Source organism: Mauremys reevesii, linkage group 8 (genome assembly GCF_016161935.1).
Source record: "Mauremys reevesii isolate NIE-2019 linkage group 8, ASM1616193v1, whole genome shotgun sequence".
Lineage (NCBI taxonomy): Eukaryota > Metazoa > Chordata > Testudines > Geoemydidae > Mauremys > Mauremys reevesii.
In genome coordinates this window covers 27322767-27348025 of record NC_052630.1, presented here as the reverse complement: position 1 = coordinate 27348025, position 25259 = coordinate 27322767, and the positions used below count along the sequence as shown (strand labels likewise).

Genomic DNA, 25259 nt, shown 5'->3' with positions numbered 1-25259 from the left:
TGTCTGCTGTGCGACTCATCAGCGTTCCAATGCCAGGGTACCCCTCAGGTCTGGGCCAGTCTCCAGCAGTCACCCAGGCCTCTGCTCTGCAGCATCTGAGTGTTTCAGTGCATCAGTCTGGTTTTAAGAGAGCTGAGCCATGGATAATCTGCCCCTTCCAGGGTTCATCAATCAAGCACAAATGAAGATGAACCACAGATGGAATATGAGTACAGAAGCCTTCAGAGGGCTCCTCTAAAGCTTTGGACCCCAGCTAGGTTCACAAGCTAGTATCCAAGAATAATCCCATCATAAATGCATCCACAAAAAGTACTCCTTTCCTTCAGGGAAGGGTCACCTTTAGTCAGGCCTTGCTCCAGGAGCTAAGGACTACACACCTACTCTCCTTGTATCAACTGAGCTGAATGTCTCCCTTTTAAGTTGCTTCCTCCAATCCTGACATTTCCTGTAGGTGCAGCAGGGCAGAGCCACATGAGCATATTCACCCCATATTGTGCATTGTGGGGTTTCTATATCCCCATCATAGCGACTCTTTTCCAACAGTTCTGTCCAGTGACCAAATGCCTCTATGTATTCCTTTGAACGTTCATGGTGGCCTACTTGCTTTCTATGGTGGAAAACTTCATGAACCCAGTTATATGATTCACAAAGGAAGAGGAGGTATTTGGCTGGAAAAGGAAACAAGTGAAACAGAATAAGGAGGCAAGATATACAGGCTGTGTGCATAATTCCCCATTAGCAATTTTAATGCTTGCCTTCTTTTGCATTTGCTATGCAAAAAGTCTTGTTCTAAATAAACTACAGGACCATTTTCTACCAAAAAGGAGCTACTGATTCACTTGCAGCCAAGTAGCTAGATGTGCCTTACCAAAGGCAAAATTCTGTCCCATGTTTTCAATAACTGAACTGCTTTCAGTGCCCATGTGCATGACGGCTGCCCGTTGGTTGCTAATACAACTTTCAGTCCCAGAACCAAAGCCTTCAGCACACACACACACCCCAGTGAGCAGCCTCACTAGCTAAGGAAGGCTCAGAAGTGGAAGTAGCAGAACAATCCATGGATTTTTCACCAGTAGCATGATCAGACTATGGCATATCAAGAAGCTTTGTAGACCACTCACACTTGGATCTTTTTCAAAGATCTGTTGCAGCTTGCGGTTTTGAGCACTACTCTTGTGCTTGTAGGCATCATGGAGGGAAAAACAGTCAGTTACTGTAAGAATTTACCCATCAAGCCCTTCATGAATCAATTGCTAGGTTTGGAATGACTGTGGCTGTAGGTAAAAGATCTAACAAATATCTGAGAAACTGAGTGTAATCACGTAAGAGCTTTCTGTGAAACTCAGAGCTATATCAGGCAAAATCAATGAGCCAGAGTCCAGGAATGTGGATAAGTTCAACAGAGGTCAAGTGAAGTGAGCAGTCACAGAGGAGCATAGGGACACACATAGGGTTACCAGATAGCAACTGTGAAAAAATGGGGCAGGGGGTGGGGAGTAATAGGTGCCTATATAAGAAAAAGTCTCAAAAAATGGGACTGTCCCTTGAAAAATAGGACATCTGGTCACCCTAGACCCACAAGAGTAAGAAGTGAAAATCAAAGCCAAAAAAAAAAAAAAGAAGCCAAAACAGAATGGGGCCCTTTGCAGAATGAAGCCCCGCTTACCCCTCACCCTTTGCACGGCCCTGAGAGAGATTCTCAATATCTTTTTAAAAGGCATAGCAGCAGCCACAGATATGTGGACTACCTCACAGCCCCCCTGCAGACATTGTGTCCAGCTCAGACACAATAGGTCACCAGAGAAGGCATCAGAGTCAAAATTTTCTGCTGATGTAAATTGGCACAGCTCCACCGAAGTGAGTGGAACTAGGCCAATTTATAGAAGCAGCAATTTTGGCCTTATGACTCCTAAACTCTTATCTTTACATTATCACCTGATCGAGAGGCTGATCACCAGTATCTTAATACTTCCTCCATCTCATTTGATACCAGAAAGACCTGCAACATCACTTGTGTCAACTCAGTCTTCATCTCTCTGCCAATATCTCGGATGCCATTCTTAACTGTATCAGATCTCCCTCTTCAGGTGTCTCCCGACTGCCGCATCCTCCCCCTACTCCCATTCCCAGCACTACCAAGTGTGGATTCCCCAAAATGCCTCAGCATAACATCCCTATTTTTCTTCCTGTGTTATGAACATTTTGGGCCAAGTTCTGCACTATGTACAGAACTTGCCTCTTCATCCTCTCTGGTAACTCTATATTAGTTATTGATTCCTGATCACTAGACAGATTATGGCTCAGCTTTGGCCTTTTCCTCTTCAGAAAGAGATGAGACATATCACCTGGTCACTAGGTCAAATGGCTCCTTAGACATTTGCCTTATGATCTTCCCACTACTTTTCCTAGTAGCCTTATCACATTTTCCTTAATTCTCCTTAATTATTCCATCTGTGGTCTCAACCTGATAGGTCTCTCATATCTTCTTTCATGTACATCTAATTGGATTTCCTCAGGTCTCTGCGTGGCTACAATTGCTGCTCAAGTCCCTTTACATTCCCTCCTAGAAAGGAAACCAGCTTGAACTTCGTACATGTATAGCTCTCAGTCTTTTTACAGAAATAGATACAAATATTTTAATAACTTACTGTTACTAAATAGATTTTATGTCACTATTAAGTTCATGTTTGGCTTGCTCATTAAAGACATGGAGGGCTTTCAATAACCAGATGTACTCAGTGCTCCCCCCTCCTTTATTTGAAGACTTGTGGGAATTTTTCAAGCATCATATAAATCAGATCCCAACACACCCATAGCTTAAATCTCATTTGCTCTTTCCTCTTATTGTATATCAATGGATATTTCAAAAAGGTCAGAAGTTGTGCTGTTCATATCACTCCCCTTGTGAAAATAAATGACATTTATTTTATATAACATTGAGAGAATGCAAAAGGATATAGTTATACATTCCCAAATTCTATGCTCACCAAGATAGTGAGCTTGCTGTATCATGCAACTTTTATTTCCTTCTAATTCTCACCTGTAACTATTATTTTTCTCATTCCTCTATGATAAATGTATTCTGTGTTACCTTATTGCAGTGGTCCCCAACCTTTTCCGGGTGGCGGGCGCCGGACGACGAGCCACCGAGGACCGTGGCCGGTGGACAAGCATCTGCCGAAATTCCACCAAGAAGCGGCAACGTCAAGAGGCGTCGCCGCTGAAATGCTGCAGAAAATCAGCGGCATTTCGGCGGTGACACCTCTTGATGATGCCGCTTTTCGGTGGCATTTTGGCAGATGCTTGTCCACCAGCCAGGATGTGGGAACACATAGATGCCGTGGCGCCCACGGGCGCCACTTGGGAACCACTGCCTTATTGTATACTTCACCAGTTAAGTTTCCATATATCTACCCAAATTATTATTATTATTATTATTATTAGTTAATAGGCTTGTGTGTTTGTCTAATGAACTGTTCAAAGGAAGATAGAGAAGTTTTGATTTTAAATGTTATCTAGTTTTATTAATATATAAAAAGTAATGTTTGTGTGAAAAGTAGGTCTCTTAATTCCATAACATTTCAACTTGTAGGGAGCTTCATAATGGAGAAAAAAGTTTCAGTCCTGCTTGTTTCCTCCTGATTTCAATGGCTTTCATGGACCTGAGTTCAGTCAGGAGTAACAGAAGTTGTGGTTAGCTGGGTTTTGCAGAAAGGTGGTTTCTTTTTGTCTTTTCATTTTTTGAGGGCTTGTTATCCAGGGATTTGTTCAATTTTATTATGTACTGAGTAATATTAATGAAATGGGGTATAGATGAATGCATAATATAGTAGTATTATTGTACCATTCCTGATTTGATAGTTTATCTTCTGGTGTTCTAGGCTGCTAAGTGTTTTTAGTCTGTGATGCAGCAATACACTGAAACCTCAGGCAAGGCAGGGCCTCCAGTTACTTTAGGAAATTGTAGGACTTAGTATCATATCATGGTGCAGTACCAGAGGAATATACACATATGCGTCAGGAAGTGATGGTGCCCCAGTAGATGGCACTCCTCTCTGAATCAATACTTGGTCCATATTGCAGCATGCTGTTAGCGGTAATGTGCTCATGGTGATAGTACTCATTCATGCAATCACAAACTAGGTCACTATGACTAGGATCTTACCAATTTCACGGCTGCGAAAAATATGTCACGGACCTTCTGAAATAAGCCATTCTCCATTAAATCTGATCTTCCCCCAGCTCCTGGAAGTGCCCAGACAGGGGGCTCCTAGCTTCGAGTCCCTGCTTGGGCTGGAGACAGACAGGACTTGTCCTTCCCTTGCATGGCAGCGGGGTGGGAGGGGGAGAGGAGGAATCAGACCCACTTCCAGATATCGTTTGGGTTGGGATTCCCACAGTTACAACACCCTGAAATTTCAGATGTAAACAGCTGAAAATGTGAAAATTGACCAATTTTAAAACTCTCTTGCTGTGAAATTGATCAAAATGTACTATGAATTTGGTAGGGCCCTAACTATGACTAAAATTTTCCAAAGTATCTAAGAGTGACTTAGGGTCCTAAATTCCATTGATTTCCCCTCCTCCCCCATGAGACTTTGGCTCCTAAATGTCTAAATCACTTGTGAAAATGGGACTTGACTAATCACAATAAAAAGGAAAAAAAAATCACTGATGCTTCTTTCCAAAGCAGTTCCATCACGCTAAAGAATGCAACAGTCCAGCCAGCATTGAACAGCCCCTACACATGACGCCATGACCTTGAAAATATCTAACTTCCAAGCTACGTATTCTTGGCAAAGTCACTGAGAACATAGTGGTGCCATGCAAGCTCCAGAGACATCTGTCTGCTAGATCCATTACAAACAGGCTTCAGAACAGGACACAGTATATCGATGTGCTGTGCTGATGGATGACCTTGTCCTGGTCTTGGACAAGGCAGAGACTCTATGTTTTAACTACTAGACATCTCAATAGCAATAAACACGTTGACCATAGTGATAATGGCACAAATATGTCCTCTAGCAAGAATAACTGATGCAGCATTAGGTTGGGCCCAGTTAGGCATTTCAGGCTGGTTATACTGGACACCTACTCCTCCCCACCCCAGATCCCTACCATTGGAAGTCCCACAAAGCCCACCACTTTCACCCTCTTCAACACAGAAATTGGATGGCCTAGAGCAGCATTTCTCAAATGCAGCCACCAGGGGCTTTTCTTGCAGCCACAGCCTCCTGGGCAGTGATTTGGGGAAGCGGGAGGGGAAAAGCAGTGGCCCCTCCCCAGGGGCCACCGGCAGTGGTTGGGCCCCACCACTCTCTGGAGACACAAACTGGAGGAGCAGGCAGTCGAGCTCCCCACCTTCCCAGGAGTGGTGGGGTTGGGCTTCAGCCCTGGGGTGGCAGGCGGCAGGCTCCAGCTATGGGGTTTTGGGATCTGTCCCCAGGCCCTATCCCCTGGGAGTGGGACTTTGGGCTCCGTTCCCTGGCTGCCTGGTGGTGGCCTCTGGCCCCGAGCTCACCCTCTCCCGCAATCACCTCTGACCCCGCTGCCTCCTCCAGTACCCCATCACACCTATCACCCCCCGTACCTACCTCCCCGTCCAGGGCTTAATTTGTCCACGGGGCTTGCTGGGGCTGAGTAAATCTGCTGTGAAAAGTGATATTAACATACTTATAGCTAGCAATTTAAAAAAAAAAAAAAGAAAAAGGAAAACAAGAAAAAAAATAGACAAGAATGTTCAAAGCACTTTATATGAATTTATATTCTGTTTTAGTCCAGTAAAGAACAAAGACAACTGTACATTAGTTTTATTATTGAGTCTGAAAAAATATAGATAGATAAATTACAATGATTTGGACATGTATATATGCATGTTTATTTGTTTTTCCTAAAGTTAATTAAGTATTTTAGGAAAAATTGTCAGAGTGGCCACCAGCAAGAGTTTGTGGCCGCACTCTGAGAAGACCCTGGCCTAGAGACAGACTGTGCAACAAATGGGGATTCCAGGATAACCCAAAGTACAGGTTTCCTTCCCCACTGATGCACCCACTGAAATTACAAAGATGTCCCAGCAGTTGGAGAGGGTGGAGAAAAAAGGTGAAAAATGTTGAAGAGCAGTCGGCTCAAATTCAATCCAGTAAAGTCAGAAACAATGACACCAGGAAAAGGGAAAGGCTCCCAGGAATCCACCAACATTTTAACATCATTAAAAATCCAGGTCTTCAGTCCACATTTCATCAGGATGGTGCAGAGACTTGAGAAACCACTATTCCTGGACATAAAAATCCTACAAAATCTAGGTATTCTAGATACTGTGCGTGTTTGCATTTGATATCAAGCATCAGTCTCAGGTGCATAGAGCTTATCAGGTTAGTGCACAATTACCTAGAAATTAGAGGTCTCCCTGTCCCAGTACATTTGACTCCTCATAGCTAGTTAATGGAAACTTTCAATATTTTGCCTATAAACACAAAACAATACATGGCAGCAAAGAGAGTATACCTGAATTTATTGAGTTAAAGTGTATGTTATTTCTACATCACACAATTTATAACCAAGGGCAAAGCTATTCCCTCAAATATGCACATACAGCTGAAGTCAATGGGAGTTGTGCTTGTGCTAGAATTTAGCTCAGAGATGGAAAGGTAATAAACTAAAATGTTAAACCACATTTAATTATAATAAAAACATATCTAGCATGTAATGTATTAAACAATCTGGGAATCTATTAGTGAAATGAAAATCTTGTTCTCATCGTTACATAATGAAATGAACTATGGCTAATGCTTTTAACAAGCAAAACGTACAAAACAGAGACTTTTTGCCTTTATCAACTGGACATTCAATACTATCTTCCTGTCTGTTGACAAGAAAGCTAAAAGGGTGATACAATCACAATGACTGAGCAAGGTGGCTCTATCTAAGCTCACAGTAAACAATCAAAATTCACACCAATAGAACAAAGCTGTCCAAAGTCCTGAATAAATACTTGATAAGGGACTACAGAAAGCTCTTATTAGTAACTATGTTCAGAGGTGGCTTTAAGAAAGCACACAGAATTTGGGGGGCGGAGGGGGGTTAAGTGAGTTTTAGCCAGGATTTGAAGCAAATCTCCAAGTTAGCGCATTGTGAATACACAGGAATTTATTCGAAGTTTTTAATTTTGGCTTACACTTCTTTTTCCTTCCTCCCAATAAAAATAGTATCAAGTAGACTTTAGACTGGATTAGCTCATCCCTTTTTATTTTTTCTAAATTACAGTACTTAAGTAGAGAAAAAAATAGAATATATTAATCTTGTTAACAAAATGTTCCTCACCCCACCCACTTGTGTAATGAAAAAAATTCTGGTCAACATATTTTTCATTAACTGAGATATACAAGTTTGCTCCTGGGCTATTATTATATAGTAATCTCTGTAGGTCTCCCACACTTTGTTAAAGAAAAAGAATCCTTATTTTATTTTCAAACTGAATTAGTGCATGTGAAAGTCACCACACCAATTTTTTTGAAGAGCAAAGCCCTGTTTTTAGTGACAAATCTGGTTCGGCATAGACAGAGGCAATGCAAGCTTCCTTACACTGATCCACCTTCATGCCTTAACTCTGGCCTTGTAACACCATTTCTGGGGGTAAGAAGAGTTTCACCTCTATAGTCCATTCAAAACAAATCCTGGTCCCACTGAAGTTAAGTCAATGGGAATCTTTCCATTCCACTCTTGGTGTTGTGACGGGTTGGATCACAGAACTCCCTTTGGGAGCTGCCAACTGATGTGCCAAGACTACTTCTGCTCCTGCTTTCCTGCCCTGGCAGCTTAGGTCTTCAGTGCCCTGCCTGGTGTGAGCCAAACTCACTAGCCTGCTGCAAACCCAGACCCAGGTCTGAATCACATCCCCTAACAGCTGTAGGCTTAGCTGAAAGCAGCTAACAGAAGTGTTCTTGTCTTTAAACACTCAGATACCCAACTCCCAATGGGGTCTAAACCCAAATAAATCTGTTTTATCTTGTATAAAGCTTAAATTGTTCGCCCTCTATGACACTGATAGAGAGATATGCACAGCTGTTTGCCCACCCAGGTATTAACACATACTCTGGGTTAATTAATAAGTAAAAAGCTATTTTATTAAATACAGAAAGTAGGATTTAAGTGGTTTCAAGTAGTAACAGATAGAACAAAGTGAATTACCAAGCAAAATAAAATAAAACACGCCAGTCTATGTCTAATACAGTAAGAAACTGTATACAGATAAGAGCCTTACCAGTTCCAGTAAGCTTCCTTTTACAGACTAATCTCCTTTTAGTCTGGGTCCAGCAATCACTCACACCCCTTGCAATCTCTGTCCTTTGTTCCAGTTTCTTTCAGGTATCTTTGGGGGTGGAGAGACTCTCTCTTTAGCCAGCTGAAGACAAAATGGAGCGGTCTCCTATGGGCTTAAATAGATTTTCTCTTGTGGGTGGAGACCTCCTCCTCTCTCCTATGCAAAGTCCAGCTCCAAGATGGAGTTCTGGAGTCACCTTGGCAAGTCACATGTCCTTTCCTGACTGAGTTCCTTACCAGCCAAGTCACATTCCTGGGACAGCCCAGATGTGGACTGGTGTCTCCAAGTTCATTGTTGGCTTAAGTGGTTCTTGATTGCAGACTTACTGAGAATAGTCTTTTCTCAGGAAGCTGACCAACTGTTTCACTAAAGCCTACTTAGAATCAAACAAGTATGCAGCCAATATTCATAACTTTGAATACAAAAATTATCCATGCCTACAAATAGGATTAAGAGATTCAGTAGATCATAACATTTACAGAGATATGTTACGTGACATATGTAGCATACAACACATTCTAGTGATGTTATATATATAACATAAGCATATTTCCATACAGCCTTATGGGGAGCACCAACCGTCACAGGTGTCTCACGTGAGGACTGACCAAGGCCTTGGCTACACTGGAGAGTTGCAGCGCTGGTGGAGGCTTTACAGCTGGCTGCAGTGCTGGCTGTACACCTGGTCTGCTTGAGGTATAACGAATGCAGCGCTGGTGATGCAGCGCTGCTCGTCAAGTGTGGCCACACACCAGCGCTGTTATTGGCCTCCAGGGTATTAGGAGATATCCCAGAATGCTTTTAACTAAATTACTCTCTTTGTTTTGTTATGATGCCTCTCTTTGTTTTGTTGTGAACTCGGGGCTCCGGGAACTGCTTATCTAAAAAACAAACACAGCTCCTGTTTGCTGTGATCAATCTGTAACTGACTGTGAACAATCAATTGAGATAACCCACTACCTTGCTGTGAATGAGGCAGGCAGGGGGATGAATGTCTACAGCCTAGTGTTTGCTTGAGGAGAGAAACAGCGGGGGGGGGGGGAGGGGGAGAAAGGGAGTCCGTTGGAGCAGCTGCTTATCTGGTCTGCAGGCTATTTGCAGTTAAGAGTGAACGAGGGGTCGAGGAAATGTTCAAATTTTCAAGACAGGGAGCTGACACACAGTGTCGGCTCCAAAAATCCACTCTCTCTCTCTCTCTCCCCCACTCCCCGTCACACTCCACCCCACCCCACTCTTTCGAAAAGCACGTTGCTGCCACTTGAAAGCTGGGATAGCTGCCCATAAAGCACCACTCCCAACAGCGCTACAAATGCTGCAAATGTGGCCACACTGCAGCGCTGGTAGCTGTGAGTGTGGCCACACACCAGCGCTTTCCCTACACAGCTGTACAAACACAGCTGTAACTCCCAGCACTGCACATCTGCAAGTGTAGCCAAACCCCAAGGCTGTTGATAGTCCATATTGCTGCAGATGGTACTGACACCACCAAAAAGCAATCAGTGAGGAATAACTTTTAGTTACTACTATTGTGGGGTAGCTTTCAACTTTTTATTATTAAAACCAAACAAAATTTGAAAAAGAACAAGGGGGAGGGAAGCACCCCACACACAAAACCCCCCAAACCAAAAAATGATTCTTCAAAATAGCCACAACTGTGTACATGGAAACGTGTTCTGTTGGAAAATTTTCAACCAGGTCTACTCACATAATTCTCTGAAATTCCAACCTGAACATGCAAACTTTTGCATCTGTTTTGCATTGACAAGGATAAATACTTAAAATTTTAAACCCTTCTGTTCTCATTTCTTTGTTGAAAATCTGGAAGCATGCAAGATTTCATATTCAGCACAGAACAAATATATGACTGTTAGAAAGCACCCTAATAGCGAAGACAACAGAACTAGGAAAGGCCCTTTATAAAAATGGAATTGTGTGCAACAAGAATGAAAAAAATCCACTAGTCCAAATTCCTGATTTAATCTATTCTGACCTGGATTAGTTCCAATAAAGCACTGCTACACCAAGGGATGTGGCCAGTCAAATGGGTTTGATTTTAAAGTGGTAATTTGACATGGAATTTAAGAGTTATCAGTTAATTGGTTTTTAAAAATAAAGAATAAAAATGCTTTTAAAAGGTTGCTTTTTTATATTTGAATCATCCACACTTCCAAAGCTTGCTAGCAATCAGATGAATCTGCTGATAACGCTAATACATTTCACTAATACTGTAAAATCAGGCTAATCCTCAGTTTGCTAAATTACTTTATCATTTGCACAAAAAAGTTTTTAATTCTTTCTTCCCAGTTCTCAAAGATTTAACAGAAAAACAGCAAGGTTTTATATTAGTAAAACTTCATACTTCTTTTAACAAAATATACAATAGTGTATTAGTAAACACACAAAGTAATAAAAATGTATTTAAGAAGATACTATGTTCAGGCTGTATAGTTAAAATAAACTATAGCGGGGCTCTATTAGTGACTCACAGTAGTAATTAAATATCAGGTCAGTAATCAGGGAAAGAATGTCAGAAAGCAGAGAAGTTTGATCTGGAGTGGCAGGCATAGAAGAGAAAAGTTAAGAGGAAAACAAACAGTGAAAGATTTAAGAGACAGGTAGATATAGAAGAAAAGGAGATATAGAAGAGGAAGAACAAAAAAACCCAAGAAGGTCAGATTAAGTTATGCATACTTCATATTTTACAGAAAAAAAAATTCTGAGCGTGCATGCTGCAAGACTTCTTACAATAAAGCACTGGTTGAAATTAATTATAATTATCTCAGTAAACAACACAGTCAATCTTGAAAGTAGCTGTAGCTTAGATTTGCAAAATTCAGTCATTCCCAAAGGGAATATCTGTTATTGGTGAAGTTTTACTGTATATTTTTATATATTGTACACACACCAAAAAATACATTGAGAACATTAAGGTAGCAGAGTCAAGCACTCAGAAAAATTAAGAACGGTCAAAATTAAGGTTGCCTTAATTTGGTCCCCTTGTGTGTATGTGTGACAGCGTTCACTCACCGTTAGGTACCCCCTTGTCGCCCATGGCTTTGCAGCTCTTTCAGTGGGCTAGTACTCCCTGCAGACAGTTGCTCTGTTGCTGTGGCAGTTTCTCTGCCTAGTAACTCAGCCCTCTGGGATCTGTAGTCCAGCCATTCCGGCATCTCAATTGTCCCAAACTAAGATCCCCAAAAAACCTTTAACAGAAACAAAGACTGTTCTGCCCTCTCTGGGGCTCTTCCTCAGCAGGTCTTCAGCTCGGCCTGCTTGCCCCCTTGCTGGACTGACAGCCTTTATAATGGGTTTGTACACCCCCTTCCTTGGAGCCCATAGGGCAGACCAATCCCACCATCTAATCTGAATTCTGGCTCTGAACAGCTAAATTTGCTCCTTTACCGTTGCCCAGGGAAAACTACAGCAACTCCCCACCTCCCTTAAGTTCCCCCCTGGGTCTTCCAGCCATTTCCTGGTTAGTGAAGGTCTCTCCCAGGCCTCCTTACCCAGACAGCTTTTCTTCCTTCCTCACTCTCTTCCCTGCAGCTTCCTTTCCTACTCTGAGTTTTTCCCCATGGTGACTCAGGGCCCTGCAGTAATCTTCTAGCTGGCCCTGCAGTCTCTACCAGCACAGCGGTCTCTACAGCAATCAACTGATTCTTCTCAGGCGGGGCCCATCCTGTAATTAGCGGTGGCTCAGCTCCAGGCTCTTCAGCCCCAGGGTCAAGCCAACCTGTTAGTCTACATTATGTTATAGTCTGTAATTATATGACCACATACTTATTTTTCTTTAGTGCACAGAATGCACGGTGCTCACTTAATGAACAGCTATTCAGTATTTTGTTTTCTTTTCATTGTTCAGTGTGTGGCCCCAGCTCTTATTTACTGCACATTATTCAAACCCTATACTGGAGACAGAATTATTACTTTCCTCATGGGCTTTTCCAAGGAACTCATCTCTATCGTACCTGAGGACATAACAAACATTAATTCATTATATTTACAGCACCCCCATGAGATGAGCGGGTATTGTTATCCCTGTTTTACAGATAGGGAACTTAGGCATAGACAGGTTAAGGTTAAAAAGCATCCACCAATTTTGGGTGCCCAATTTGAGACACCTAGATTCTGATTTTTCTAAGTACTTAGCATTATACATACTGCCCCTCAAAATACAGCTCTTATTGACTTCAGTTGCAGCTCTGCTGTTTAAGAACTTGTACAAATCAGACCCCAGGACATAGGTGCTGACTCCGTGGGTGCTCCAATCCTGGAGTATCTACAGAAAAAAATTAGTGGTTGCTTAGCACCTACTGGAGCCAGCTCCCCTGCTGCCCACTGATCAGCACCTCCCCATCCCTCCCAGTGCCTCCCGCCCACCGCAATCAGCTGCTCTGTGGTATGCAGGAGACGCTAGGGGGAAGGGGGGAGAGGAGCAGGGCCAGGGTGTGCTTGGGAGAGGGGCAGAACTGGGTGGGAAGAGGTGGGGTGGAGCGGGAGTGGGAAGAGCCAGGGTAGGATTGGTGGCTTGGGGGAAGGGGCGGAGTGGAGGTTGAGCACCCCAGGGATGAGAAGGAAGCTGGTTCCTGTGCCCCAGTATCTAAAGTTAGGCACCCAGAGGATGAGGAAACAACTGGAAAACTTGGTTTAAGCTATTCCTCTACTATTACACAGGAACTCTGTGGCAAAGACAGGGATAGAATCCAATTCTCAAAGGAAGCATTTGACTGCCTTAACCTTAAGAATATCCTGTCTTTTCCTAAAATCCCTTACCTCATTCATTATACATCTTCCAGCTTCTACAACAAAAGAGGAAGGGGTCCTACAGACAACATCCTCCTTCAGTACACAACCCTTGTTCATCCCCAGAGCACTGTGGGAAAAAATAGTATGTGATGATTTAACTAAAGACAATAGCATAATGCATATGACCCAAGAGGGCCAAATTGGAGGTTGCACAGGCAACCTCAATTCTGGCATTTCCTGGCTTTTGAGTGCTTGACTTTGCAACTTTAACAATGTTCTGTTAATGTCATTTTTGTGTGTGTGTGCGCGCGTGCGCTATTTCCTAGTTTTTTTTAAAGCCTAACTGAAAATACAGAAGCTTCTTTACGTAGCATGATATTGACACCCACATGATTCATCAGTAGGGTTGAAACTTTTCAAACCAACACAAGACCTCTGCCACTTGCATTAATGTGGTAACTGATAGCAGTAGTGGGCTGTTATCCTCTATGTGGATGGGACACTTTGCCCCATCCACAGATATCCATTAACAGCAGAGGAACGGTGAGAATCAATTCCAGGCTCCGGAGGGCAGTGTGCTCTAGTGACCACAAAGACTCTTTTGGTCCTTTCTCCTAAGCTTGACCCCTTCTGCCTCATCCCCTTCAACTGGTCCCTGTACCAGTCCTGTGTCTACTCCACCACTAGCTCCTCATCCCAGTCCCCTCATCTAGCCAGCATGTCTCCTTCCCCTCTTCCTCCTCCCCCAGATTCCCGATCCCAGTCTCCTTTCCCAACCTTCTGATCTGTTTCTCTCCCCACACCCCAGTCACCATCTCCCATCCCATGTTCCTGTCCCACTGGCTCCCAGTCTCAGGCTCCCACCCCAGTCTTCTCATCCAATCTTAGTGCACTGGGCTCTCCTTGACTTCTTGTCCTTGGTTTCTTTGACTGACAGGTCCCAGTCCCTCCCCTCCCCCAACCCATCTCCTTGTCAAATTCTCTGCCCCCACTCCTACCCCCATAGTTCCCTGTCTCCTGCTTGCAGTACCTGGTTCCACTCTGCTCAAAGCTGCTTGGAACAGCCATTACAGGAAAAGCCTGGCTTTGCCCCTGTAGACCTATGCTGGAGCATACAGAGTTGCTCTGTGGCAATGGTCTGTATACAGTGCAGTCACACACAGGAGCTCTAAGGGGATGACGATTTGTCACTTGTGCATTCAGTTTGGTCAGCACAAGGAGCTATGAGAGGCTTGAACATGCTCAGCGAGGACAGAATCTTCAGAGATTTTAGCTGTTAAGCTCTAGCAAGTATCTACTGAATCTGTGTGAAGTCTGATTTTTCAAAGACTTATAAACTTGGTCAAATTTGGGTGAATTTGCACAGGTATAGCGAAAAGCACATCCCTAGCTTAAAGCTTTCCAAAACATTCCTGTTATTAAACATTGAAAAACAAATATTTCCATCATACTTGTTCTTTGAAATGGCTGAGCACATTTTGGCTGAAGTTTTTCCACAACAATTCAGCCTGATGCAGACACCCAGCAAGGAAAGTTTCAGTCTAAATCATTAAAGTTTGGCAAAAGTTTATGCAACTGAAAATAGGGTCATCTAATAGTAAGTGTCAGGCAACCTTAATAGATCGTGCTACCACCTCCACTTATAAGCAGCCTTTGAAGAAATGTTTGTCAGTATATTTTCCATGGACTAATGCACTGACTATTTTACTATGATACTTATAAGATCCGTAATATTATTTAATAATATTTATACTGTTATCTTGGAATCCAAAAAGAATTTGCAGATGTGTTAGCTAGTTAGTTTGAAACTCACGAATTGCTGAATATGCCTTATAAAGGTGAGGTTTAGACACTTATTCTGATTGAAAGCTAAATTCTTCTGCACAGACTCAATTTCCCTTTGTCCAGGAAAAAAAAAAGATTTAAAGCACAATAGAATTTATCTGCCTCAAATCAATAAAAGCATTAAAAAGATGTAAAGGAAGTATAGTTAACCAATTTAAGTATTATTGGAAGTCTTGTAGGACTGCAGATGTGCTGAATATGAAATTTATTATCTGAAAGGTACTTTGAAAGGTTTTGAGGAATTACTAGAATGCTTTCAAATGATGTGCAGCCACTTATGAAAAGTATTCAGGTGCTTTACCCAGTTTGAAAGGGAGTGCTTTTTCATAGCATTAGTTTTATAATGAGTCTTTTCAGGCAAATTTCAAAGGGTGTATGGTTCACATATTTAAAGCTGAATTCATTCCTAATATAGTATTTGACAAAGCTAATGCCTAATTGTTTTTAAAGAGCCTACAGAGGGAAAATATTTTTCCTTATTCAAACATTGAAGTACAAACCATTTTTGTTTTGTTTTCATGTGTAGTGTTGAATTTGACAGCATGGTGGATTAGGGAAAAGCAGCATGTGTGTGCTAATGTAATCTTAATTGTTATAGTCACACATTTCCTTGATATCCATTTGTACAGAATGTTAATATTGTCTAAAAAGATTGACTGTTGGTATTCTGCTGCTAGAAGAGGATTTCTTCTAATACAGCACCTTTCATATTCCACGTATCTTAAAGAATTACAAACTCATGAGTCAATACTGGCAGTGTGGTGACTTTGGAGCCAAGTCAAGCAGCTGTCTATACATCCTTCAATAGCACCACACAACACTGCACATCACTTGTTTTATAAGACAAGTAATGCTGGTCAGGATGCCCCCCTCTTTTTGGAGAGTGCTGTAAATCTTGAATTTCCCCTTGACAGTTCCCAGTGGCCTACAGAAGGACGTCAGTTTAACAATGCAAGAGTAATACGATATTATATTTAAAGTACGTCAATTACTATTGCAGCGGTTCTCAAACTGTGGGTCGGGACCCCAAAGTGAGTCACGATACCCTTTTAATGGGGTCGCCAGGGTTGGCTTAGGCTTGCTGGAGTCCAGGGATGAAGCCCAAGCCCCACTGCCGGGACTGAAGCCCGAAGACTTCAGCCCTGAGCGCTGGGGCTAGGGTGACCAAGTGTCCAGTTTTCGACCGGAACACCCAGTCAAAAAGGGGATCCATGTAGCTCCTGTCAGCACCGCTGACCAGGTCATTGACTGTCCGGTTGGCAGTGCCGCACACAGGGCTAGCAAGCTCCCTGCTAGCCTCCATGCTATGCGGCTCCCAAGAAAAAGCCAGCATGTCCCCCCTTCGGCTCCTACACGTAGGGACAGCCAGGGGGCTCCACACACTGCTCCGTGCCAAGTGCCGCCCCCGCAGCTCCCATTGGCCGAGAACCATGGCGAATGGGAGCTGCAGGGTGGTGCCTACAGATGGGGCAGTGTGCAGAGCAGCTTGGCTGTGCCTCCACATAGGAGCCAGAGGGGGGCCATGCCGTTGCTTCTGGGAGTTGCTTCAGGTAAGCACCACCCAGAGCCTGCATGCCTGACCCTCCCAGGCCCCAAATCCCTGCCCCAGCCCTGAACCCTCTTCCACCACCCAAACCTCTCAATCTCAGCCTGGAGCACCCTCCTGCACCCCAAACCCCTCATCCATAGCCCCACCCCAGAGCTCACCCCCCCCAGCCAGAGCCAACACTCCTCCCTCTATGCCCCAACCCCCTACCCCAGCCCTGATCTCCCTCATGCCCTCCAACTCCCTTGGTCCCAGCCCAGAGCACCCTCCTAGATCCCCAGACCCACTCCATAATCTGCACCCTCAGCCAGAGCCCTCACACCTACCGGCACCCCAACCCCTCAGCCCGGAGCCCTCTCCTGCACCTCAAATCCCTCATCCCTGGCCCCACCCCAGAGCCTGCACCCCCAGGCAGAGTCCTCACCCCCTCTCACATCCCAACCCACTGCCTCAGCCTGGAACCTCCTCCTGCACTCTGAACTCCTTATTTCTGGCCCCACCCCATAGCCCACACCCCCAGCCAGAGCCCTCACTTCCTCCGGCACCCCAGCCCTCAGAGCCAGCTCGGTGAAAATGAGTGAGTGAGTGAATGAGGGTGGGAAGAGCGAGTGACAGAGGGGGGGGCATGGAGTGAGCAGGGGTGGGGCCTTGGAGAAGGGGTGGGGCATGGGCATGGCCTTGGATGAGGGGTGGGGCAAGGGTGTTTAGTTGTGTGTGAGTAGACAGTTGGCATCCCTAGGTGGGACTCAGGTTACAAGCCCCCTGCCTGGGGCTGAAGCCCTTGAGCTTCAGCTTTGCTCCCTGCACCCAGTGTGGTGGGGCTTGGGCTTTGGCTTTGGCTTTGTGCTCCTCCCCCCCCCCCACACACACACAGACGGGGCAGCGGGGCTTGGGCAGGCTCAGGCTTCGGTCCAGGCGCCTGGGGCTATGTAGTAATTTTTGTTGTCAGAAGGGGTTCGCGGTGCAGTGAGGTTTGAGAGCCCCTGTTCTATTGCATAGGTGTTCAGAGCCAAAATTTAAATGAAGATAATATGAATCTACCAGATTCTCAGCTGGTGTAACTCAGCCTAGTTCTAGTGAGTTCAGTAGAGCTACAATGATCTGCACCTGCTGAGATACGTTAAAAAAAATGTATCGACACCAAGCATGGCAGTAGTTCGCATTTTGAATGTTTATGCTATTCCACCAGGAAAGTCAAGTATCAGAGGGGTAGCCGTGTTAGTCTGGATCTGTAAAAGCAGCAAAGAGTCCTGTGGCACCTTATAGACTAACAAACATATTGGAGCATGAGCTTTTATGGGTGAACACCCACTTCGTCGGATGCATCTGTCTGTTAGTCTATAAGGTGCCACAGGACTCTTTCCTGCTTTTACCAGGAAAGTGGAGATGGAGTGAAGATATTTTTTTTTCCTTTTTACTGTCACAAACCTAGGGTAAGTTACTGGTGCAGGATCTATTTGATTTGTTACAGTATTTTGCATCAGTCTTTAAAATCCACTCACAACCTTACACAGAAGTGCATCATTGGTTGACTCTGAATATGTGATAGAAAATGTGTACAATAAAATCAGAACACAGTATAGTCTCACCACTGGAGCTCACATTATACTAGCCACCCTACACCATATATACAAACTGTATCAGCCCTTGCTTTAAATGTACATTTGCAATTCTAGAAGGGAACTCTGGCAAAGACCCACCAAGAATATTAATCACTGAGGGAATGAGGGGAACCCCTCCCCCCAAAAAAAATTTGTATGGTCAAGAAAGAAATAAGTGCCTCAGAATTTAATCCAATCTTGAGTTGCTTCTGCCAGCAGGGTGTTTTTTCTTCTCACATATCTGAAGATGTTTAAGATGCAGGAGTGGGTAGGGTGATCTCTTAGAATCAGCAATGTATAAGTTGGCGAACTACCCATAACATGTCACACTGCAGGAAGCGGTTAAAATACTTGAGAAAAGATAAATAAAAATGGGCAGCTGGTAATTCTATTCAGCCCTGGACAAGGCAAAAATTGATTTACACCTGATCTTGCAGCTGGTCTATTCTGCTGTTACCTGATTTTTGCTATCATCATCAGCAACTGGTAGTCCTCAGAAATCAGAAGTAAGGAGAAGTACCATAAAGAAATACCGCTCTACACTGCTCTTTTTTCACACAAGAATCATTGTGTTTAATGTCTTATATAGCTCCTGTGATGTAAGCACCTAGTGACTGTTATATTAAAAGCAGATCATGTACACCCTTTATAAAATTGCTAGGCCAGAAGTGCCTAACAGAAAAAAAACCATCATAGCCAAAACTAAACAACTTTCAGTCAGAAACCCATCTGAACAAAATAATCTTTCAGTGAGAGTGGAAGTTCACTGAATTCAGGCTCTGACTTACTGAACAAGTTTCAAAGACTTAAAACTGTTATATGACAATCCTGCAACTTGAAGTCCCTAAGGCGGGGACCCCACAGCAGAATTCTGCATTGCCACAGAAAATCTACCACAAAAGCTCTGCACAATGGAATAAGTAACAGAGCTCTCACAAACGGTGTTTCTATAGACAGAGCTCTTGGGCAGCATTCTTCCTGTTTGTTGTTCTACACATCTGTTACCTTTCAATCCTGCTCACTTGCAGAGTGCTGATTCTCCAGAAAAGCTTTCTCCATGGTGGACCATCTCCTGCCAGATTTGCTGACACTAAGGGTTTCTTTCCCCCCCAGTCTAGTTCTCCACAGGCTGGATCCTTCTGCCAGGTCTACCTCTAGAATACCAGCCTGGGTTTGGCCCTCCCCAGTGCCTGCCACCTCCTCCTCCTCTACTGGCACCCTCTCCATTAAAGGTCAGTCACAGGATTCAACCTCTTGCAGCTCTAAGGAAGTCACCTGACTCCTTTGCAGGTGTGTCCGATAACTGACCCAAGCCATCTGATCCCCCCAACTGATTAGGATCAGCTGGGTAGAAACGGGAGTGGCTGATCCATCACAGGTGAGTCTCAGCCCAACTCCCCTTACAGTGCCAGTCAACCTGCGACAACATCCCTTAACCCCAGCTCTAGCTTAATGTACCATATATTCCTTTCAAAAGTGTTTATTAACCATTACACAAGCAGTACATCAAAATCTCTATATAAATACAACAGAACATTTTCACTATAGAACATGAGGGCTAAGTTAAAAAGTTGGACAGGCAGTATAAATCAGGCAAGCTATTATAAAGTGAGTAACAATGGATTATACGGGAGTAGGGAACGTGTTGGATTCATTAATTGCTCATTACCAGATACAAACAAACAAGCAAACAAACACTGATGTAATAAGTGGTTTTGAGTTTGGTTTGGGGGGAGGGAGAGCTGGGGGAATCCACTAAAACATACCTTTATTCTTAAGATACTTTTTCAACAAAAGGGATTTTTATTTTGAGATGCTGGGGGAGGGGGGTTGTTTGGGAATTATCTACTGTAAGTACCTCATGAAAAAACCAACACTTTTTATCCCAATTACACCAGCATATACCTGGAGCAACTCTAGTCTTCCATCCCCTAAAAAACATGGAAGTCAAGGGAGTTACTCTAGATTTGCACCAGATGGAGTTCGAGATTGAAATACTTATGTAAATCACATCTTCAAAAATCAAACTCACTATAAAGTAACCTCTCACTTAAACATGACACCAATGGCAATTCATGGACTTTTTTCATGACATAACAATGCTAGGCTGCCAGAAGATAGGGTGAGATATGTATCTACTGAACACACCAAAAATTGCCAAATGAATTCCCTCTCAATAAGCAAAAAAACCCAAGCTATGCATATGTGCATTACATTATATTTATATTAAAATTCCTAAATCCTTTTAGATAGGCTAAATAACCAAAAATCAGAACACAGTGCTAACTGCAGAGGTTGATAATATCACGAAAGAATTCATAACAAGTTATTTGCTTTATAAAGACTAAAAAAATTTCAAATAATTCTGCTTTGCTTCTAAAATATTTGAAAATGGTATTATACTGTGAGATGTGGCCTTAACTACCAGAGCACCACTTGATATTTGCTTTATTTTATGAGACATTCTCTCAAGTAGCTCTGCTTGAATCTATTAAGAAGAATAAAAGGAAACGCTATTTAGAAAAGTGTTTTTAAAATCCTGAGCAATTTCCATAATTGTGACACTCGGCACATTGATCAGTAGATCACATTGATTTTTATGTTTTAAGAAACAATCATTACATTATCATCATCTGCAGTCTAAGCAGTGGAGCCTAACCTCCTAATTAGGATGAAAAACTTACCAGTTACAACCCCAGTAAGTCACAGTAAATCAATATTTTTAATAAGGATTAATTTTTAAAAACTCTACAAGGTTTTATTGGAAGCTATGCTGGCATGTCTATTGATTAACATTTGGTATTACATCTCATAAAGGACTCATTATATAAAGCATCAATCTAAGTGTAGCGTTTCCCTCTTCTTGAATATTATTGAATTATTTTTTGTATTTCACATTAAAAAGAGTCAAATAAAAGGGAATAGAGTACTAAAAGAATACAGATATACAGGAAGTGTATGTTCTACATTAACTCACTACACAGTAATATAATGAATATTTCAGATTGTGCTTGACTCAAAACACAATTAAAAATCCTGTAGAGCTTTTTTACTTACTATTTTCTTCCATGTCAACATAAAATGTCTTAAATCTCATTATTTGTGGATGTGACAAAGTTTTAGTTGCTGTCATGCAGGGGATCAGTCATTTCACGATGACAATAAATAATCAACATTTTAGCTACAGAAGGATTGCACTGTAATGTGGGAAAGAAGGATTTCTACAATAAAAATAAAAGGAGGATCATCCACTTGCAATTTGGGGGTGTATTAATTTAAAAAAAGGAATGTATATTACACTAAAATACTATGAAGTTGTTAATAAAGCAGCTTCCAAGACATGCCTAGAACACATGAATATGCATTTCTGTCATCCGAAACTATTCAGAGTATCTGATAAGGATTTCCCTTGTTACTTCTGATTCCCCTGCCCTCTGTTGGAAGGTTTTTCAGGTAAACAGCCAATTTACCATGTATGAGAGATGTTTTATGTCATTTCATGGGGGGAAATGCTTTAAGAATCATAACCAGGTACCACTGAAAAATAAATCTAAATTCAAGAGCAACCTAGCTGGAAATTTACAGATGCACACAAATCTGTGAATTGATGCTAGGTGGCAGTACTGTGCAATTAAAACAAAAAAATTCTCCTCTCTGACTCATTCCAGGCACTTTTCAAAACAAGCATCTTGTACATTCCAAGTAATGATTTAAACAACATACAGTCAGATATCATATTTTCTTTAATTTGAAACTCTTGAGAACTATATTACTTAAATAGATGTTTCAGAATTAGATTCCCTGCATGCAAAATAGTGCAAGAAGCAGTGGGAAAAGGTACATATTCAGCTCAATACCTAGGGCCTCCTCCTTCCCTACCTACTGCAGGAGGAAAAAACACCACTGAGGTTAGAGAGAGGAGTGTCTGCGTGAGTCCTACAAGATCATGGGTCCTTATTATTCTCTTCTATAAACTGTGTATGTTCTGTCCTAGCTCTACTGTGTTTCTCAGAAATAAATACAAGTTTGAAGTAAATAGGATTTTAAAAGTGTGCGATTTACTTATTAAAATAATACTTCTAAGTAAAGGTTTGCTTTATTCAATTCAAAAAAAGTTATAAACATGTTTCAAAAGCCTACATGGATGACATAAAAAATATTAAAATTAGGTAAATGTATCACCAGTGGGCAAATGAGATTAGACAACCAACACCATATATTTCTTGTCAAGCATTTTCAGAACATTGTTTACTTGTCACAGCACTAAATAGCCCTTGAAAGATAATGTGTGTAGTTCACAGAACCATAAAAACTGAAGAGGGAACAAGCTTAACAGGTCATCTTATCTATCCCCCAACCATCCAGAAAAATGTCCATGATAAAATACTGTCACTAAGATGGAAACCTCTATACTAGGTTTTTACCTATTCCACACTGCTTACTAACCTCTTTGGCAGAGTTGCAAATTACAACAATATACAAAGGCATATTTATCTTATTTGTGGAAATAATATTGTTTACATATTATATAACACTGGAAGAGCACCCTCCCCCATTTCAAAAACCCACAAGTTATGGTAGAGAAGGACTTTTAATATGATAATAGTACACAGAATAACATTAGTTTGCACTGTAAAACAAACACAGTATAAGGGACCTGAGAAGCATTGGACATAACATTGGAAGTGACCTAGGGGACTAAGAACACTTAGGGCAGGTTTACACTACTGGTTAAATAGGTTTAACTTACATCGCTCAGAGGTGTGAAAAAGCATCCCTGCCCGAGCGGGGCAAGTTTTGTGCTCTCCACACTGGCGCTATGTTGGCAAGAGATGCTCTCAGTTCTTGCCGAGGTGGAGTAATTAGGCTGACAAGAGAGTGCTCTCCTGTCGGCATAGCACGTCTTCACCACATGCGCTATAATGGTGCCAATGTAACACTGTAGCGTAGACTTGCCCTTAAAGGACAATCCCCCTCTAATGCTAAGAGTTGGGCTATATGTCCTCTCAGCTACCATTCTAAATGCTGTGATTCTGAGGCCTACTACTTGACTGCAATGCTCTTTTTGTTATTGAGTTTGGAAACTGTAGGTCTCAGCTAACAATCTATAATTAATTGTGTCAATGGTAACATCAGAAAGACAACAACAAATCCGACCTATCCATAATAGAAAAATTGGAAGTGTTAGAGTGGGAAGGGTTGTTCCAGTCTGGTGTATAAGAGATGCTAAAGCTGTATTTACAGATAAAAATGCTAATTTCTGCAACTCTGAATCACCAGTCTGGAACTTTTAAAATCTGCCTACCATTCCCTTTAGGGAGAGAATAGAGGAGGAGGATTATTACTCAGGAACAAACACTCAATGCTTTATGAACAAAGGTTGCATCTGCAGAGGAGAGGAGTCAAGTCAGTCCTGTACTGCCTGGAGTAATTATTTTGTACCCCTGATGAAAAAAAAAACACATGATAGACCAAACTGCAAATGTGAAAATCTATTCCTCCAAAGGATTCCCTCTTTCCTTATCAAGTGGCGGTGAGCTAAGTGGAGTGGGTCCTGACACAGAGGACAAAGGATTCCTTCATTTGAATCCAGCTGTCCAAAGCAATCTTAGAAAGATTTTAAGGATCATATTCTGCTTTCCATTACACAAGGCAGAAAATCAACTGAATTTAATGGAGTTTTTCTGCTTTTACACTGCCTTTTGGGCCACTCCCGCTGAATGCATAATCAGTCTGAAGATCCTAAATTCCCCCACATCCTGTAGTAAAAAGGTCAGATCCCTTCTAACAATGATAGCATGCCAGTGTGGCTCTGTTTTTAAAAAGCTATGGCTTTTAATTTCCTGGTTATTTGATAATTACTCTATTTAACATGTGATTATTTGCATGAAAAAGTGATTGACATTAGCTGGTATTAATGATTGTGGGTGGGTTTAGTTCCTGTTTCTAAACTAAAGCTCTTCCATAAATGAGGGTTTTCCTGTTCAAGGTGGTGGATGTTCTGAGCTTTGACAAAGACATGTGTGCACTGAAATGCTAGCCATATCTTTCTTATGTTAAATATTGATGCTAAGTAAATGAATAGTAACATTTTATTGGATAGAGGAATTTGAGATATTATCTTTTGGTATTGGACTGCCACAGCCTTTTCTTTTGTAACTTGCTACAGCAGCATTTAGCAGTTTGGCTCTGTGTGATTTGAGCATCCATGTTTGTGAAACATTTCTCTATAAAAACTAAGCGGGCATTACCTGGTATTGACTATATACAGGCTAGCATATATACAGACTGCACCATTTATATTGGTATGCATTAACCACAAATATTGTAAAATGATATAGCCTAAACTGACCAATACCATAATCCTGTTCACTTATGCTACGTATCCCATAACACCTTGCATTTGCTGAAGCCAGCATTTGGCACAAGCAGATAGGAAACTTGTCAAGATACATTTATTCTATATTTTAGTACACTCACAGACAAGTGAAGTACGCTCACAGACTAGCACCTGGAATGCTAGTGTCCAAAACAAAGATAAGGAAAAAACATAAGTTAGGGAAGTAGAACAAACTAATGAGTTGGATTTTAATGACATGTGAAGAGATGAGTAACTTGTAAAATCATATAAATAATACTAGCAGAAGTGTGTAATTGTGGAAGCACACCTTCTGAGTAAGGTGAGTGTAACATTGCTGCATGAGACAGTTTCCCGGAGACAGATTCTATACCAGGCCATTTTCCAGTACTATATAATTATTGGCTTAGAGCAATAAACCTGACTGACATTGGTTATTTGGCCAAAGTGTGGTCAAACAATTGACTATACAATTTATCAATGCACACCTTTTATGTTTGAAGGACAAAAGGTACATCACCAACGGTTTAGCCAAAAGAGAAACAAAGGGGCAAGCTTTAAAACCTATGGAATACTCGAGGGGGGGGGCGGGGGACACAAAATATCACCTGTGTGTTCTGGCACTTCCTGGCAACTACCGCAAACAGAAAAACGATTATCAGCAACTTGGTCAAATGAAACTAAACAGGGCCCTGACTGGGTAGTGTCAGTAGAGAAAACACTAGTATACAGGGCTTGTGAAGTTGCACACTAATTCTGGTAACTGCTATTATTATCCACTGCTAGGTTGGGGTCAGTGGATAATATGTACCACAGATACTTAACTATGTTGGCTGTGGTTTT

At 42.2% G+C, this 25259-nt stretch overlaps 1 protein-coding gene across 19 annotated transcripts in view; it reads right to left on the bottom strand.

The window, feature by feature from the left end:
* TENM2 (teneurin transmembrane protein 2) overlaps positions 1-25259 on the bottom strand; it is a 1520094-nt gene that overhangs the window by 804496 nt on the left and 690339 nt on the right. For 2 of the 19 annotated variants that reach the window (XM_039484040.1, XM_039484046.1), the window contains exon 1: positions 11348-11896. The exons of the other annotated variants lie outside the window; for them this stretch is intronic. Coding sequence is in view for 1 of the 2 variants with exons in the window: in XM_039484046.1 (XP_039339980.1) it covers positions 11348-11372 (25 nt within the window). In the remaining variant the exon portion in view is untranslated. Of the gene's footprint in view, positions 1-11347; positions 11897-25259 lie in introns of those variants that run through there. 19 annotated transcript variants of the gene reach the window in all.